The following is a 16696-nucleotide window of genomic DNA, read 5'->3' as shown; positions in this document are numbered from 1 at the left end:
TGACACACATTTTGAGGAACTTATTTCTTGAAATAGAATAAATAATTTTAAAAGACCTTTAAAACCATCAGTTATTAAATATCTCCGATTATTTCTTAAATTATTTATTATTATAATGGTTTTTTACGAATCAGCGCCATCTAGCGATGTTAATTTTCTCGGCTTTTTGCAAGAAGTGACAGAAGTCGCCAAGTCGTGAAGTCGGCAAGTCGGGCTGAAAACTTAAAATTCTGATTTTATCATTCTGGTGTGAAGAGAGCACGGTGTGTAAGATATACTTATTTACTTATTCGTGAAGTTATGTTACAACCATGTAAGGATGTACGAATGTATGTAGAATATCTATACTCTTGTTGGTCAATTTTAGGGTAGAAGATAAACTGTAAAATTGCCGCAAATGGCATTACTTTACAAAACATTTTATTTTCTGTTTGTTACTTTAGTTGCGGCTGGTTTATAATTAATTACATGGCTCTACTATAAGTAGTAATGATTATTTGGATCAGCGCCATCTAGCGTTGCGGATTTCTGAGATAAAAAGTGGCCCTAAACTTTTCAGCCAGAGCTTTAGCGCGAAGAGCCATTTAATCACTTATAAACCAGCCGCAACTTATTTTGTAGCTATAAAATAAAAAAATAACGATACGTGTGTTTTTGGCGGCAAGTTAACAATCTATTTTCTACCAAAAAATTAACCTCTAATGTGTTAACACTTTTAAAGATAAATTTTTAAGCATAAGATATATTGTTAACTTGCCGCCAAAAACACACGTATCGTTATTTTTTTATTTTATAGCTACAAAATAAGTTGCGGCTGGTTTATGAGTGATTAAATGGCTCTACGCGCTAAACTGCCTAAATCTCTCCTTCAGAATTTCAAAAGCAATTTTTGGCCAAAAAAATCACGACCGCTAGATGACGCTGATCCAAATGATTATTACTACTTATAGTAGAGCCATTTAATCAATTATAAACCAGCCGCAACTAATATTATAAATACAAAATAAAAATTTTATATTGTCAGTGCTGTTTGCGGCAAGTTTGCAATGTATCTTTTACACGAACATTGACTTCCTATATATTTATACTTTTGGATAAAAGATAGATCGAAACTTGCCGCAAACAGTGCAAACTACGTTAACTTTTTTATTTTGTATTTATAAAATTAGTTGCGGCTGGTTTATAATTGATTAAATAGCTCTACTATAAGTAGTTCAGTTGTAATTATCATTTGGATCAGCGCCATCTAGCGGTCGTGATTTTTTTGGCCAAAAATTGCTTTTGAAATTCTGAAGGAGAGATTTAGGCAGTTTAGCGCGTAGAGCCATTTAATCACTTATAAACCAGCCGCAACTCATTTGGTAGCTATAAAATAAAAAAATAACGATACGTGTGTTTTTGGCGGCAAGTTATCAATGTATTTTCTACCAAAAATTGACCTCATATGTATTTATACTTTTGAAGATGAATTTTCGAGTAAAAAATAGATTGATAACTTGCCGCCAAAAACACACGTATCGTTATTTTTTTATTTTATAGCTACAAAATAAGTTGCGGCTGGTTTATAAGTGATTAAATGGCTCTACGCGCTAAAGCTCTGGCTGAAAAGTTTAGGGCCACTTTTTATCTCAGAAATCCGCAACGCTAGATGGCGCTGATCCAAATAATCATTACTACTTATAGTAGAGCCATGTAATTAATTATAAACCAGCCGCAACTAAAGTAACAAACAGAAAATAAAATGTTTCTTGAAATAATGCCATTTGCGGCAAGTTTACAATCTATCTTTTATCTAAAAATCGACCTCCTATCCATTCATACTTTTGGAGGTAGATTTTCGGGTAAAATATTTTTGTAAAAAATTGTAAACTTGCCGCAAACAGCATAAACAACGTTAACTTTTTGTACATTTAGAAGATTAGTTGCAGCTGGTTTATAACTGACTAAATGGCTCTAGGTCTATACCCTTTATGATGGGGACATTGGGGACGCACCTTATTATACTTTTACCAATCGCTGGCATTGCTACAGCAGCTTCTGCTCCAAAATGAAAGCAAATCTTTTCAAACTTGTATGAAATAATAACAAGTGTGACGTACCGGTTTCTATTTGCCCGATATTTTACCGTGTACAATATTACACGATGCTGTTTTTGCGTTCTTTTCCTAGGTATGGTAATTTACATATTGAAATTCCAGGGTGTTCTGAAACACTGTATTTACAATTTTCTAACCTCAATTTTGTTTATGCAAAGTATATAAAGTACACATTTTAAATATAATTCAACAATACCAAATCAAAAAAGAAGTTTACAATTTCATAAGTAAAGTGACATCCATCCCATAATTTCAGATGTATGAATCATTATGTTAAACAATCACAATTACACACAAGTGTTAAGTTTCTATCTGCCGATATGTCGTCGTCGTCGTCGTCTTCAGAATCTTCAGATTCGGATTCTGATAAGGAGACAAAAGTAAATGAACCTAAAATCAGCGCAAAAAGTCAGAAGAACGATGAGTTTTTAAATTCTGAAAAAACCAATGAGAGGTTAAACGCATTGTTACTTAAAATATCTCAGGTGACATTCTCAATAAATTTTTTCAGTAACCGAAAATTGCTGTCTATGTATTTATGTATCATGTGTAATTCAATAATCTTTTTAGAATTCTGCAAAAGTTAAAGAAACTTCCAAAACTGATACTACACCAGCTGAAACTACAATACCTGCCAGTACTCCAGGTATTATAGATGTGGCACTAAAACCAAGAAGCGTTCGATTTAAAAAGTCAGTGGATGAACAGAAGAAAAACGTCCCAATAGGTTTGTTAAATCTGATTAAGAACGAAAACAAATACTACCTATGAGTTGTTGGCTTTTAAATATTATTGAGTCATACTTTATAGAAAAACAAATAATTGGAGCCGCAAAAGATGTAGCCAAGAGCATGGGAGGTGATACTAAAAAAACAGAATTAGAACTGCTTGGGCAGATATTAAATTTAGGTGAGAAGGAACCACAAGAAAATAAGAAAACCGAGGCACCTAAAGAAACTTCAGAACAATCATTAAGCCTTGGGTAAATTCGATACAAATACACACTAGGAATTATATAATTTTTCAAGGACGACAATAAAAATTTAAAAAAATTTTTTAGCGACTTACTATCAAGCATGAAAGTAGATAAGCCCACAGTCGGTGAAGATAGAAAAAAAATGATGGCAAGGGAAGTAGGAGATCGTTCTACTGAAAAATCCGTAGCAGGATCTCTGTTGTATCAAAAGTTAATGAAGAAACCAAGTAATATAAGGTTCAATAATCATTTTTTAGCCACTAACAATTATCAGTTAATAAAAAAATTCACAAAAATAACAATACAATATTATATAGGGCTGAACCATTGAGTAAGGTAGAATTGAATGCTCCGTGTACGGGATTGCACATATTTAAAAATATGCCAAAAGAAGAGCCACAACGAACACTCCGACTGTTGACATGGGAAGAAATGGAAAAGAAGGAAATGCAAATGGCAACCTTCATTTCTCCTCAGAACGTTTTTCAAGAGTTAATACAGTGGACAGAGCAGGGAAAATTGTGGCATTTTCCTATCAATAATGAACAAGGTGCATTTATTGGATTAAACTTGTTTTTATTGAATATTTTTCCAATTTCATCTATGTATTTACTTTTCAGGGCTGGAAGAAGAGGAAAAAGTTCATTTTACCGAACACGTCTTTTTGGAACGTCACTTGAAAGACTGGTGTCCGAAAAAGGGTCCAATCAGCCACTTCATGGAACTAGTCTGCACAGGGTTATCAAAGAATCCTTACATGACTGTTGAGGAAAAAATCGGCCACATAACGTGGTACAAAAATTATTTCGAGGACAAGAAAGAGCTGTTACGTGAAACTGGAGCTCTGGGAGAAAAGGAACCTCTTCCAGAAAATCAAATAGCAGCCTGAATCTTTATATCACATCAATCATGTACATTAGAAATACAAATTTTGTTAAATAAATGTTATTTAAAAATTTTTTACGTAAACTAGTATTAAAATTCCCCAATAGCAGTTGTAGACTTTGAATTCAAAAAACTATTGCAAATTTTTAAAGCTGTTAAGGATTTTTATTTTTCCGAACTAAAGGTATAAGTCATACTTATACAATAATTACTCATTTACAAAATCGCGAGATCTGGTGGTGTGTGAAATCTCCCCCCCCCCCCCCGCCTATATATAGTGTTCGGCGGCTCTGCTGCAGCAGAAAAGAGCAGAAGTCGTTCGTCGGTCATCGTCGAAAGAAAGAGAACAACCTTTCATCCGCTCTCTGTTTTAGAGTAGTAACTTTTTTGGTTCAACCTTTATAAACCTTTACTAGTAAAACATTAGGATCACGTTCACGTAATCTTATCTCCTTGTGACCCCCGTGTGCGCGCGTATTCGGGATACATCAGTGGTTTAATTCAACGATTCGCGAAAGTTTACGAGTTATCTTGTTAAGTAAAGGTCTGTTGGCACTGTGCTTCTCCGAACTTTCAACAAAAATGATAGATTTCCGCGACGACAGTACTTCGAGTTCACCGATACCCAGCAGTAGACACAGGGAGTCTTCGTCAGGTGAGTTTTTCACTCGGAGAAGTAATCCTTTTTTTTGGGTGTATTCAACATCCGCAGGAATTCTAACCTTGAACGAGTAACACGTTATCCCTCCCTGACGTATACGTGTGCGTGCAGTTCACCCAGCACGCGTGATTTTATTTTAACGTCATCTTGCGTGTTAGAAATTATATAACTCATCGTCGGATCGTTTATGGGGTTGATTGTTGAACTTTTTTTTTGCAATGACATTGTTGACCTAACCTTTTGACACTTTGGTAATTGTAACGAATTCACTTGTTTTTTTAATTATTATTAAGCAGATTAGAAGTGCATTCATTGATTTATTTGTTTGGATGTTATTGTAATCTTTATCGTTGACAACCACAAAAAACTTCAAAATAAACTTTATTAATTATAATGACGTTAAAGTAATCGTTTGATATTTTAACTATATATACTTGTCAAAGGGTTTAAATAATTGATTAATGATTAATCAGTAAACATAAGAAAGTCTACCTGTCAAAATGTAAAAACTTATGCTTAAAACTTTCTTTTTCAATTTGCCTGAATTTCAGTTTTGCAAGTTAAAACATTGAAATGTATCGAATTTTCCTTTTTTAATTTTATCATGACTATATAACATGGACGTAACATCTAGAACAAGCAATAATGAATCACCACCTAACCTACATTTTATGCAAAAAAATAGCAATTTTGAACCGATAGGTATATTTTATCATTAAAGTATTCATACATACTCTTGTTTTTAACATAAAGCCAATGGGTTGAAGTTAGAATTTAATGAGAATTTTATTTTTACAGGAATTCCTCAGTCTCAGTTGTCGTCATTAAGTCCATATTTAAATTATGATCCAGTATATTTACCTCCTAGTCAACCAGAATTCATATTCCCAGAAGGGGCTTCAAAACAGAGAGGCCGTTTTGAATTTGCGTTCAGTCAGATAGGAGGAGCTTTTCTTGTTGGAGCTGCACTCGGTGGTTCAAATGGATTCTACAAAGGATTAAAAGCAACGCAATTAGCAGGACAGACAGGCAAATTGAGGAGAACACAGTATGTTTCGTGGACATTCTTAATAACTGATACGTTTTTGTAACTCTTTGCTCACATTTCATAAATGCTATTGTATACTTTTGCAGAATGATAAATCATATAATGAAACATGGCACATCGTTAGCAAATGCGCTTGGTGTTGTGTCTTTGATGTATAGTGGATTTGGTGTACTACTCTCCTACACCAGAGGGACAGATGATTCTATTAACACACTAGCAGCTGCCACTGCCACCGGCGTATTTTTCAAATCCACAGGTACTCATTAAAGAAAATGTATACTTCATGTTTGAAAATATCATCGAGTTTTTAAGTGCTAACAAATTCATTTTTAATTCTACTTTTAGCTGGACTAAGGAGGTGTGCAGTCGGAGGAGGGATTGGCTTTGGAATCGCGGCGATAGTTTGTTTATGGAATAGTAGGGATGCATTTTCTGAAATTAGGCATCATCGCATGAATCCAGCATAAGACTGGGTGTGTGCCAGTCGTTTCCTTGATCAGACCTAACTGTTACGAGTGTTCTTACTCCTTGCAATTTTTTTCCCTTTTTTACTATTGTATAAAATTTTTAAGACTTAGAATTCATTAATCATAACATCACTGCTAACATAATGTTAACAGTATGTGTGTTGAAAACTTTAACTACTACATCATTTTGTTATTTTCTTTTTACTGTTATGTTAGCACCACCGAACTAAAAAAAAAAACGCTAATTTCTCACAGCTTCTAGATTTAGAATGTAACTTCTGTATTTATCATAAAAATTTCGATAAAAAGTACGATGTTTTACATAGTAACATCTGTTATCACGACAATAGATTTTACTATTTTTTAAATATAGTGCTACGTATTATTATGAAATTATTTCAATTTAGGTCGGTGGTTACAGCAAAGAAAGTGCTTAACTGCAACGTAGTGTAGAAATTTTTAAAAGTAATCAATAAGAAAAAAAAGAGAGAAATGTTTATAATTAGAAAAGTAACTGCTGCTTGACATAGATGTTTGTTTTACATTCTGTACCGAAAGTTGCATAGTTAACATAAAAATACATTTAATGGGTACTACTCTAATGATTTGCTTAAAGGTGTGCACACCATTAGAGTAGTTGCAAGCAAGACTGAAATAAATCAGTGAAAAAAAAATGTTTCGCCTTTTGTATGGTAATTTTTTCCTTGATTTCCTACATTATAATACATTAAAGTACTTTGTAATAGCACTTGAGGCATGTTAATCACATTTCTTTCTTTTTTAGTGAATAACGAAAACATATCGTACCTTATCTATAAAACTCCTTCAATTTTCTCCAAAGTTTCTTTCGTTTCTAAAAATTTTGTGTCTCTCTTTACATTTTCATTTTTTTCTTTCAATATATTTTTTTTTCTTTTCCTGACATCAACACAATTTTTTATACAACTGATCTAAACCTTTAAAATATTCTTATTATATGTTATTACTGTAAATAATAAAATAGTTATTAAAATGTATGCATTAATTAAACTTAAAATTTTTCACACAATATATGAAATACTTTATAATTCAATATTTTCTCAAGGATGCACAAAAGTTACTTACAATGAATATAAAATTTGCTTTGTTTTAAATTATGGTTATTTAAAAAAATAATTATCATTGATAAATTGATATAATTTAAAAATTGGAGTAGGAACATTCGTAAATATATCCTATGTGGAGCCAATAATACTAATCTGTCAAATTCATAACTTCTTCAATTTTGCACTTTGTAATATTTGTTTTACATGGAAAATAGTTTTATTTAACAAATAATTGGCTCCTAGAAGTTTAGCTTTTTTCGTACAATTTATTCACTACGACCAAGTAATTTGTCAGTTCATTATTGGCTTAAAAAAAAAAAAAAAAAAAAAGTGTAAAAATCGATCATTGAAGTCACTGAGCATCCACAATTAAAGTATATTTAAATATTTTCATTTCTGTTAAACATCTTTCTCTCGCTCTCTGAATTCCAGATTACATGGGAAACCCGACGTTCAAGGCTTACTATTAATGACGATATGTGTTCAGATGAAATTTTTGTACATAATATGAAAATTCACGAAACTGCTGATGAAATGGTAATAGAGTCGATCGAAAACTTTCTACGAGCAATTGCGAAGTAATTAATGAATAATTACAAATAACGACGAAATAAACGACTTGATAGCAAAAAAAATCGACAAAGTGGGTGTAGCCAATATAATACTGTTGAAAGTTGAAGCGATTACTGTAAATAGTTCAAATAAAAGTGCGTCGAAGCAGTAACAGCATTTTTCTTTGCTGAATTTGCGTCCCACGTACGAACATGTTATACACGGTGAAATTTGTACAGTTAATTAAATTATAGTGAGATGTAAAACCAACAACTTACTGTATGTGTAACAAACATTATTATTATTATTATTATTATTATAAATTGTGGTTTTAATTGCATTACCAGTTTTTTTTTATTATATCGTTTTTTTTTTTTTTTTTTTTTTTTTTTTTTTTAAGCGCTCTTTTGTAAGTTTCTCGGTGATGATGAATATAATCTTAATAGAATTAATTAATCAAAATTTTTTTGAAACGAGTTAAATTTTTGAACACTTTTGAACACCGTTTTTAGACGTTACTATTCATTTTTATATGATTTGTATATTTTTTCCTGAAAGAAAATGTAAACAGATTTACTAAAAAATTTTGTCGCGATCAAACGTAAAGTAAGTATAGATAACGAAGGGCTAAATTATTATTCATTTATTTCATTTTATTTTTTTTTAAATAGTCCGATCAGAACATTTTTCACTCACACCTGTACAGTACTACAGCGTGTAAAATTCCCAAAAATTGTGAAAAAAAAACGAATACATCCGAAAAACAAATAGGTACGTAGGCTTCTTGTACACGTATAACGTGTCCGAGTCTACATATTACTATCTCGCGTACTTTATTTTTTCTTATCTTCAAACAGATTTAGCTCAAACATGAGTATGAAATATGTCATTTTTTGAGAATCCAAATCTTTTGTATTATATATCTAAATGAGAAAAAAACAAAACAAAACAAAAAAAAATTTCTATTTTTCAAAACTATTATTTTCACCACCCGATAACAATGTGGGCATAATTGAACATACATTTATTAAAACGGTACTTCCGTCCCATCGACCCACGCCTCGCTCGATACAAAATATCCTCCACGCCACACCCACACGCCGTATACGTACAATCGCTCAAAAACTCATAAAAGTATAAAAGAAAAGTAGAACACCTGTATGGTTCGTGCGCGCCGTATCGATCGCCGAATCTTATCTTCCTTATCAGTCATCCGCACGTCAAACAAAAGTGGGTGGGTCGGGGTAGGAAAGGGTACACAGAGGCGCTCTTCTCTCTCTTTTATCTCTCCACTCAACTCTGCGGGCGTCAGAGTCGCGAGTAGTAGAAGAAGCCGCGAGGCACGCCTGCGTGTGCTCGCCATTCACCCCCTTCTTCTCTTACACTTACCGATTCCTTAAGGAGTTTCGAGGAACAGGGAGAGCTTGTGCGCCGAGCTTTCAAGTTGTACTTACCGATCTTCTTTCGCGCTTTTTTTTTTTCGTGTACAGAGTGCCAGTGCGTGTTTCTCTCACCTGCCCAAAAATCGGTATGGCGAAACAATAGGCTGTGGGTGTACTGAAGTGTTGTGCGCGTTATTGAAATAATTTACCACCAAATACACATACACAAACCCAATTGGTGTGTTGTTTTATCATTTTATGATCAACCAAAGATATATAGAGCAGCCGCTGCTGGGGAGATCGGATGAAAGAAAAATGAGGACGGAAAATACACTTATCGGTGCATCGCACGGAGAGAAGAGTCATCGGTTTGGATATGACACACGCGTGGTTTATCCGTGCTGATAAGGAAAATGTAAGTGTACATACGCGTGGTAACGAAAGCGATTGATCGGAACGAGATTCGATCGCGATGGCGTTTTTGTCTTTACCGATTTCGGAGATTCATGCTGCGAAGATCGGTAGATGGGTGTATTGTTTAATTATCGATACTCGTTTTAAAAAAGAAAAGACATGAATGAACCATATGGAAATTTAAAGGTATTGTACAGCTGCAGATGGCGATCGGTAAAACGTTTTGCGTTAATTTTGAACACGCACCTGTACAGGTACTCCGTGAAAAAAAATGAGCAAATAAAGTCTAACGTAAACAATGACAGCACAGAGGAGGAGAAGCGTTTCGCGCTTATGAATTAGCGTTAAGTTGTCATTACCTGACATACATGGTTGCGCATTATTTTTAGTAGCTATAGGCTCTTTTCAATTGAGTTTATACGTGCACGCTCGCGTGCTATGGGATTGAGCGGATAAAAGTTTTTTCACGTGGTTTTGTTGTGTAAAATAAATCAATGCGAATTTTTGGCGAATTTTGTTTTTCAGAACTAAATAATGGAATAAAATTTATATGTTTCCTCTGTAGAATTCACTTTGTGACGTTGAATTAGGGCGTGTAAGCGTTTTAGGTACAGATACTTATGTGAATATACCTGTGTTCATTTAAAAGCAAACCGATCGAACGTATACACATGGGCGTGTACCTATCGTTGTCAGAAGGAAGGTGACGTTAAAAAAAAAAAAAAAATTTTTCACCTTCGAGATCGCAAATATTTGACCGTTGCTCCGTACGTTTTTTTTGCTTGTTTTTTTTTTTCCATCCAAATCCATATGTTCGTTGGTGTATAAAACTACACGCACTTTGTTTTTTGTCACTCATCGCGATCGTTATAGGTACGCGCGTGTATTTGACCGTGTTTGCGTGCGTACGTATTATTTAACGACTTGTTTTTACGTTGCACGTATAGGCGGCAAAGTTTTTTTTATCGATGTTCCTCGAAACGTAGATGGGACGTGTTTGTTTAACGTTGGACGAGAGAAAGCGATTTTTATGCGGTACACGCGCATTTAATATCGCAATAAAAGCTATTGTGGGTGGTACGTTGAAAACGATTTTCCTTTCAACAATCCTGTGGTACATATGTCCAACATGATCGGTATAGTCGCCCTTTTTGACAGCCGATTACCGATACACAGACGCATTATTTTGTCCTTCAAACACCAAAAATTGAAAATTTCTCTAAAAATTTGCGGTGATCCCTTCCTCTCTTTCCTTCGAGCGTATGTACATACACCTATAGTTGAGTAAACAAATTGTTTCTGGACTCGCTGTATGTTTCTCACTCACGCATGTAAAATAAAGAGGGATGCGCGCACACGCATACGTAAATACACACGCGCGAGTATACGTGGCTCGTTAAATTGTTACCAATTGAAAAAACATCAGGGAGTCTCACGCACGTTTTGTTTGCAGGTTTTCTTTGGCAGCGAAACTTTTTTTCTCTTCCCCATCGTCCGTCCTTTCGTCAACTTGTAAAAAAAGAAAACACGCGTTAGCAGCAATAAAGTGAAAAGCAACGCGGTGATAATTCAAAAGGCCCAAAACGATTGACTCATCCTGTAATCTGTATTGTGTACGCTAGAGAGAGAGAGAGTGACACTTCTGACAGGTGTAAAAAGGTTTTTTTTTTTAATTTTGATGGCCACTTCATCGGGTTTCGGAGCGGTGTCGAGTTTTGCCAAATCCCAATCGTTAAAGCTCGTGTTCCAAATGGCTACTGCGCGTTGCTTGTTGTGTCTCGTTCTTTACGTTATTACTCCGTCCTTCCTCTCTATCCCCGGACGTCATCTCCTCCGAGGCTGCGATATCGTTGCCCACCTCACATTGTGCGTCAAAGGTCAAAGAAGACCATCTATACTTTATTGGCCACGGATTAGAAGTAAAAATTCGTTGGTCCACTGTAGCCTCGGTGAATCGATATCTGCTCCGGCTGCGTGGGTGTATATAGGGAGATAAGTCGTCAAAAGGGCTCAGGACGAATAACTGTATACAATTGCAATGAGACTCTAATTCTTCACTTACAATATATTTACAAGTTTACATCATTTGCTGGGGAGAGTTTGATGCTCACCTTTCAAGAGAGAGAGAGAGTTAGCGGCACTTTTGACAGGCTTAAAAGGGTGGACGACGTTTCATCTCGCGTGTGGATGTATTTATTTCTGTTTGTTCGTTTGTTTGTTTGTTTTTATGATGTGTGACAGAATCGGAATAAAAAAATAACAATAATAATCATTGGGTATATACATAAATAATAGAGTTTCCTCAACCACGCTGAAAATATATAAAAGCATAAGTTTCTTTCACCTCCCAAAATTCATTAAAAAAAAAAAAAAGAAAAAAAAAAGAAAGTCTTGAAAATGGCACTTTTCGAAAAACGTGCACCGGCTACAGCTGAAGAAAAAAACAACGATTTCAAGCACGTACTTACCTATACGTTTACGATAGACGGTTAGTTTGTACAGGCGCTCTAACGAGTAAAATCAATCAAACATCTCTTGGTGGCTACGTGCGTCAGCGCTGAACCTACACGCGCACTTTGGTGAATACACAATCTATCTGAAATAACGTGCATTCGTGCATTGAAAGAAAAAAAAAAAGAAAAAAGAAAAATCAACTCGTAAAATGTACACATAGGGTGTCGATTTGCCAAACAGGGCTTATTTACGTAAGAGTGCGATTATAGTGTATAATATGTACTCGAAGACTTTGGACTTGAGTTTAAAAATCTCGTTTGGATCCGGGGAAAAAACGAAAGTTTTGTGCTCTGCTGCAGCTCGCCTTTTCGATTATTGCACCGGGTAGCCACACGCACGTGGTGTTACGGAAATAGTCTTTTTATTGCTCGCGAAGAGGGTTTTTTGATGGCTCGTCCGTTTTTGTTTGTTTTCTTCTTTCTTATTTATGCAAGAAACTAAATGGCAACTGACGAGCATGCGAATACACACGCGTGTCAAGGTCGTGCGCCTGCAATATGTATATATATGTACGTGTCAATGTTGGTCGAATAAAAGGTTGCAGGGGTCACAACGTCTGTTTTTTCCGACAATACGTATTACCGTCCTTTTTAGGGTGTAACTCAATCTCAATTTGTATAAAGGTGTTCGTGGCGCTTGGGGATTTTTTTATCGCAGATCGTGAGGATAATTGATGGTAAATAGTGGATGGATACACAAAAAGAAATATATATACTTTGAGTCAAAAACATATCGTTGGGTAAATTTTTAGTTAATGGGACCATTTTTTGAAAAATACATGGAATGAAATAGTATCCATATTACATGGAGTCCAATTATGCTGCAAGTTACAAACGTCATCTAATTAAAGTGAATTAAAAAAAAAAAATCTGAAAAATACGCACTAATTGTGAGTGATTGTAACATTCCTCAGGTGCAGCTTGCAGGGTCAATCATCATAACTTTATCTAAACGCGTTTTAACTATATTTAAATATAAAAAAAAAGAACCAATTGAACATAAAATTATAGGTAAATTTCCACTAGCGCAAAGATCGAGCAATGTCTTCGAACCATCACCAATCCACCAAAAGTAGATATTCCAAAGGAAGCGATGACCTGACGAATTAAACGAATCGGCACATCGAGACAATGGCCCAGAATCGGGAAAGGCCAGCAGTGAGCTCGGAGCGGGTTGAAAAGGTCCTGAGCGTCCTTTACGCCACTTCTGCCCTGGCATCGCTGCTGTCGATGCTCCTCATGCTCATAGTCTGGCAACATTGGATCTGGACCCTCGACGGTTGCATAAACGGCGACTGCGGCTGCATCCTGTATGGCAAAAGCACCTTCAGTACCTTTATGGGCGGGGACGTCAAGCTCTGCCATTACGGCTCCTTCGGCCTCGTCGGCAACCTCCTCGTTTCCATCGTCCTGGGCTTCTACCACGGCTACAGGAGCTGCATACCCAGGAGCCTCAGCGAGCCCAGGGCTTTGGCCACCGGTACTGCCGGTGGTACGGGAGGTACTCGCGTTCCTGGCAAAAGGAGCTACGAGAACCGGTGCGTTTTTCGTTCCACCTTTTTTTTTTTTTTTTTTTTCTTTTTGTTTTTCCCCTCCTGTGAATTTTCATTGTACCTTTTTTCTATATAGTTGTATATTCAATTCCACTGGGACCTTTTGCCAAGCGCCAATTTTGTTTCGTACCATTTCAAACAACGTCAAATAGATAGGCACACTGAGAGAAAAAGTTTCATAGAATCAAGTAAACATTTGTTTATTTTTAAACCAAGACAATAGTTTTGCCACGTTAATTAAAAATAAATTCTCTTGTTTGAAATAAATATTGTCGCACAGGTGAAAGAACGTTGATTATTTGCTTTTAAATTTATCCTCGTAAATAAATGTTTTATTGTTTCCGAGAGATTTTTTTCTGTTTTTTTTTTTTTTATCGTCCAATTTTCTCAAAGGGGCTCCATATTGATAATATTTATCACGTGTACCGTAGATAGAAAATAAACGCAGTAAAAAGTGTTTATATACACGCAGGCGTAGCATGGAGTGCGAGGTGATGGTGGTGGGCCCGAAGCAGCGGGCGCCCTTCAAGAGCTGGATGCCCTTTTGCTTCCTGGCGATTCCATTGTCGGCCCTGGCTTTGATCTACGCGGCAGTGGTGACGGACGGCTACTCGAAAACCTGCGCCCAGTACAGGCGGAACCTGGTGCGCCTCGTCAATCCTATCGGCCAGGAGCTTTTGGTATTATTTTACATATGCCTCTCCTCAATTTTCAATAACTTGCTCATTTATTCATGAAAACATCTGTACATATACACAAGTCCATAAATCAATGTTTGAGCGAGTTATGTAAGTATAAAAAGTTGGGTGAAGACGGTCCAAGCTCGGAGGTAATGCGTATAAATTATACATAAGCATTTGGTATATAGTTTACTTAATAAATCGATGTGGATGTATATGTGTTATACGCATCAAATCATCGGAGACTCGAACGATATCGATTCGCTATAAATTTACTCGTTGATTGATTTTATACCTTATACTTACTTATGATGATGCGTTCACTAACGAGTGGCTACGGTTTTGAAGCTGATACATTTTTATTTTTGAAAGTTAAAATCGAGAAAGGAAAAACATGTCGTCTCCGAGTGGGACACCAAGTATTAGAAATCTGTTAAAAACTACTAGTCTTTGAAGATTCGAAAATAAAAGTAATACAGAATATACTTCATTCGTAAACAAGGAGTACAATAATTTAGTAACATTCGCGGTATGTATTTTCTTTATACTTACATGAAAAAGAAAAAGGGAAAAGTTTATCCCAGCACTTGTATAGATAGTGCGTCTGACCTGTCCTTGAATCGTACTACTTGAGAAACTGCGAAACTCCCGTGCGCGCGCGAGTAGGATGAAAAAAAAAAAAAAAAAAAAAAAATTCGTCTTCATCCGTCAGGTAATCCACAACAGACTGAACTGCGGAGCGATCTTTGACTTCATGGATTACCTGCACCCCGACCCGATCAACAGCCGCAGAGGCGACATCATAGACACTGGCCTACTCTTGCAGACTAGCATCGCCTTCGCGTGGATAAACGTCCTCGTCTGGGTCACGGTGCTCTGTTTGAACGGCTACATGGGCAGACAACGGCACAAGCTGCGCAACGAGTCCATGTGCTGTTGTTGCTGCTGAGTTTTGCTGGCAGATGGAAGAAAAAATACTTTGAGATTTAGATACTTAATTTTTTTTTCTTCTTTTTTACTCTCACACGTTGGAAATCGTGTTGATCCTGCGCCTCTTTAGTGAAAAATGTTTGTTTTGTGCGTGCAAGTGTACGTTTTTTGATCCACGTGAAGGAGCATGGAAATATGTCCACATCACTCGAAGGTTTTCGGACTATATTCTTTGTGGATACATTTATAATTTTTTTTCTACGCTATTTAACATTTGTAATTTATTTGTACATGTAGCAATTTTGTGTGTGCTCGTGAATGTGAATCTTTTTTGCACCTTAAGTCCTTGAATTCAAGTGGATATCGTTAAAAATATATACTTTAGTGTGACTTGCTTTATTTTTTACAATATTTCAGTAAGTTACAAGTAAGGCGAAACTTGAAAATATTGTAGTATTGTCGCTGTCAAAATAATTTGTTTAGTGTAAAAATGTGGTTTTGTATCAATAAAAAATATGGAATAGAGTTGATTGGATGAATCAATGTATCGAAGTTACCGATTACTATATCAAGTAAATTGTGAACAACAAAGGAAAGGTATATAATGGCATTAACAATGTAATATTTTCTCCACATTGTATTACGATGCAGTTTATTTCTCAGCTCTTTGTACTTTATACACGTATAGGACATACATTATATATTGTAAGGACTAACTTTTTGTAGACTAAAACATGGATGCGCACAAAAATCGTTCGACTCGTGATTAAAAATAGTGCCTTTCATTTTTTGCATATATTCTTTTTATCATCACACAATCTCAGTAAAAGCAGCTAGACAAAATAAAAGGCCAACTAACGCCTTGCTCTCTTGAATTGTGATTTTTTTTTTTTTTTTTTTTTTTTTATTAAACTTTTTCTCCAATGTCAGTTTACGTATATATGCTTTTTTGTATATAGATTTCTCCTTTCACATATTATATGTAATACACGCGCAATTGTTATAAGTTTTGTGTACACAAGTATGTAAATAACAGTGCATTTTTGTTACGACATTGACAGAAGTAATTGTCTGTACGCCGAATCATATTTTTTTTATATACATAGTGTGCTCATACACAAATCCATCGACCCCATTGTAGATCGATTATTTCTAATTGACTGTGCCTTTCTTTCTTTCTTTCTTTCTTTATTTGCAATACGATAAAGAAGAATATTAATTTTTAAAGTGAGATTTAGATTTTCGTAATTTATTCACAATTGTTTTATTTTTTATAACTAATTAAATGCAAAACGCCAATCTTATAAGGCTCGACAACTCTAGGAATTAAATTTGACTTGTTTTTCTTCATCGTACTATACAAAAGTATATTTTTTAAAATGTTTTTCTCAGTTCCAACATAATTATTTATCATTGAAAACTTTTTGTTTTTAACTAACGTAGTATGCTTCAGT

At 35.2% G+C, this 16696-nt stretch overlaps 3 protein-coding genes across 5 annotated transcripts; all 3 read left to right on the top strand.

Annotated features, from left to right (window-relative positions):
• The first annotated feature begins 2002 nt into the window (after positions 1-2002).
• mRpS31 (mitochondrial ribosomal protein S31) lies at positions 2003-3981 on the top strand. The gene is made up of 7 exons (XM_014357823.2): positions 2003-2169; positions 2353-2581; positions 2667-2823; positions 2907-3078; positions 3157-3309; positions 3390-3622; positions 3693-3981. The coding sequence occupies exons 1-7, from the start codon at positions 2144-2146 to the stop codon at positions 3959-3961; spliced, it is 1239 nt and encodes a 412-aa protein (XP_014213309.2). The 5' UTR covers positions 2003-2143; the 3' UTR covers positions 3962-3981.
• A 305-nt stretch (positions 3982-4286) lies between these two features.
• On the top strand, positions 4287-8022 carry Tim23 (translocase of inner mitochondrial membrane 23). Of its 3 annotated transcripts, none has more exons than XM_014357859.2 (5): positions 4287-4612; positions 5417-5666; positions 5753-5922; positions 6012-6083; positions 7651-8022. In XM_014357859.2, exons 1-5 carry the CDS (start codon positions 4540-4542, stop codon positions 7686-7688), a joined length of 603 nt encoding a protein of 200 aa, XP_014213345.1. In that variant the 5' UTR covers positions 4287-4539; the 3' UTR covers positions 7689-8022. The 3 variants fall into 3 exon arrangements, with proteins under 3 accessions (XP_014213345.1, XP_089454422.1, XP_014213343.1); XM_089598296.1 differs by lacking the exon at positions 7651-8022 and adding an exon at positions 5102-5120 and having other exon boundaries at positions 4287-4607; positions 5428-5666; positions 6012-7345; XM_014357857.2 differs by lacking the exon at positions 7651-8022 and having other exon boundaries at positions 6012-7345.
• A 1104-nt stretch (positions 8023-9126) lies between these two features.
• Positions 9127-15268, top strand: LOC106642937 (uncharacterized). Its single transcript, XM_014357870.2, has 4 exons — positions 9127-9567; positions 13091-13617; positions 14105-14312; positions 15025-15268. Exons 2-4 carry the CDS (start codon positions 13211-13213, stop codon positions 15259-15261), a joined length of 852 nt encoding a protein of 283 aa, XP_014213356.2. The 5' UTR covers positions 9127-9567; positions 13091-13210; the 3' UTR covers positions 15262-15268.
• Positions 15269-16696: the final 1428 nt, after the last annotated feature.

The sequence above is a fragment of the Copidosoma floridanum genome, unplaced genomic scaffold, assembly GCF_036245765.1.
Source record: "Copidosoma floridanum isolate Cflo_tuat_1 unplaced genomic scaffold, Cflo_Japanese_pri ptg000001l, whole genome shotgun sequence".
Taxonomy (NCBI): Eukaryota; Metazoa; Arthropoda; class Insecta; order Hymenoptera; family Encyrtidae; genus Copidosoma; species Copidosoma floridanum.
The sequence above is the reverse complement of the archived record's forward strand: the minus strand, read 5'-3'. Positions and strand labels throughout refer to the sequence as shown.

Coding starts and splice junctions, on each gene's coding strand:
- LOC106642937 (XM_014357870.2), top strand. CDS start 13,211: ATGGCCCAGAATCGGGAAAGGCCAGCAGTGAGCTCGGAGCGGGTTGAA. Junction 13,618..14,104: donor AAAAGGAGCTACGAGAACCG/GTGCGTTTTTCG, acceptor ATATACACGCAG/GCGTAGCATGGAGTGCGAGG. Junction 14,313..15,024: donor CTATCGGCCAGGAGCTTTTG/GTATTATTTTAC, acceptor TTCATCCGTCAG/GTAATCCACAACAGACTGAA.
- mRpS31 (XM_014357823.2), top strand. CDS start 2,144: ATGCTGTTTTTGCGTTCTTTTCCTAG. Junction 2,170..2,352: donor TTTTTGCGTTCTTTTCCTAG/GTATGGTAATTT, acceptor CCATAATTTCAG/ATGTATGAATCATTATGTTA. Junction 3,310..3,389: donor AAGAAACCAAGTAATATAAG/GTTCAATAATCA, acceptor AATATTATATAG/GGCTGAACCATTGAGTAAGG.
- Tim23 (XM_089598296.1), top strand. CDS start 4,540: ATGATAGATTTCCGCGACGACAGTACTTCGAGTTCACCGATACCCAGC. Junction 5,667..5,752: donor GGCAAATTGAGGAGAACACA/GTATGTTTCGTG, acceptor ATACTTTTGCAG/AATGATAAATCATATAATGA. Junction 5,923..6,011: donor CGTATTTTTCAAATCCACAG/GTACTCATTAAA, acceptor TTCTACTTTTAG/CTGGACTAAGGAGGTGTGCA.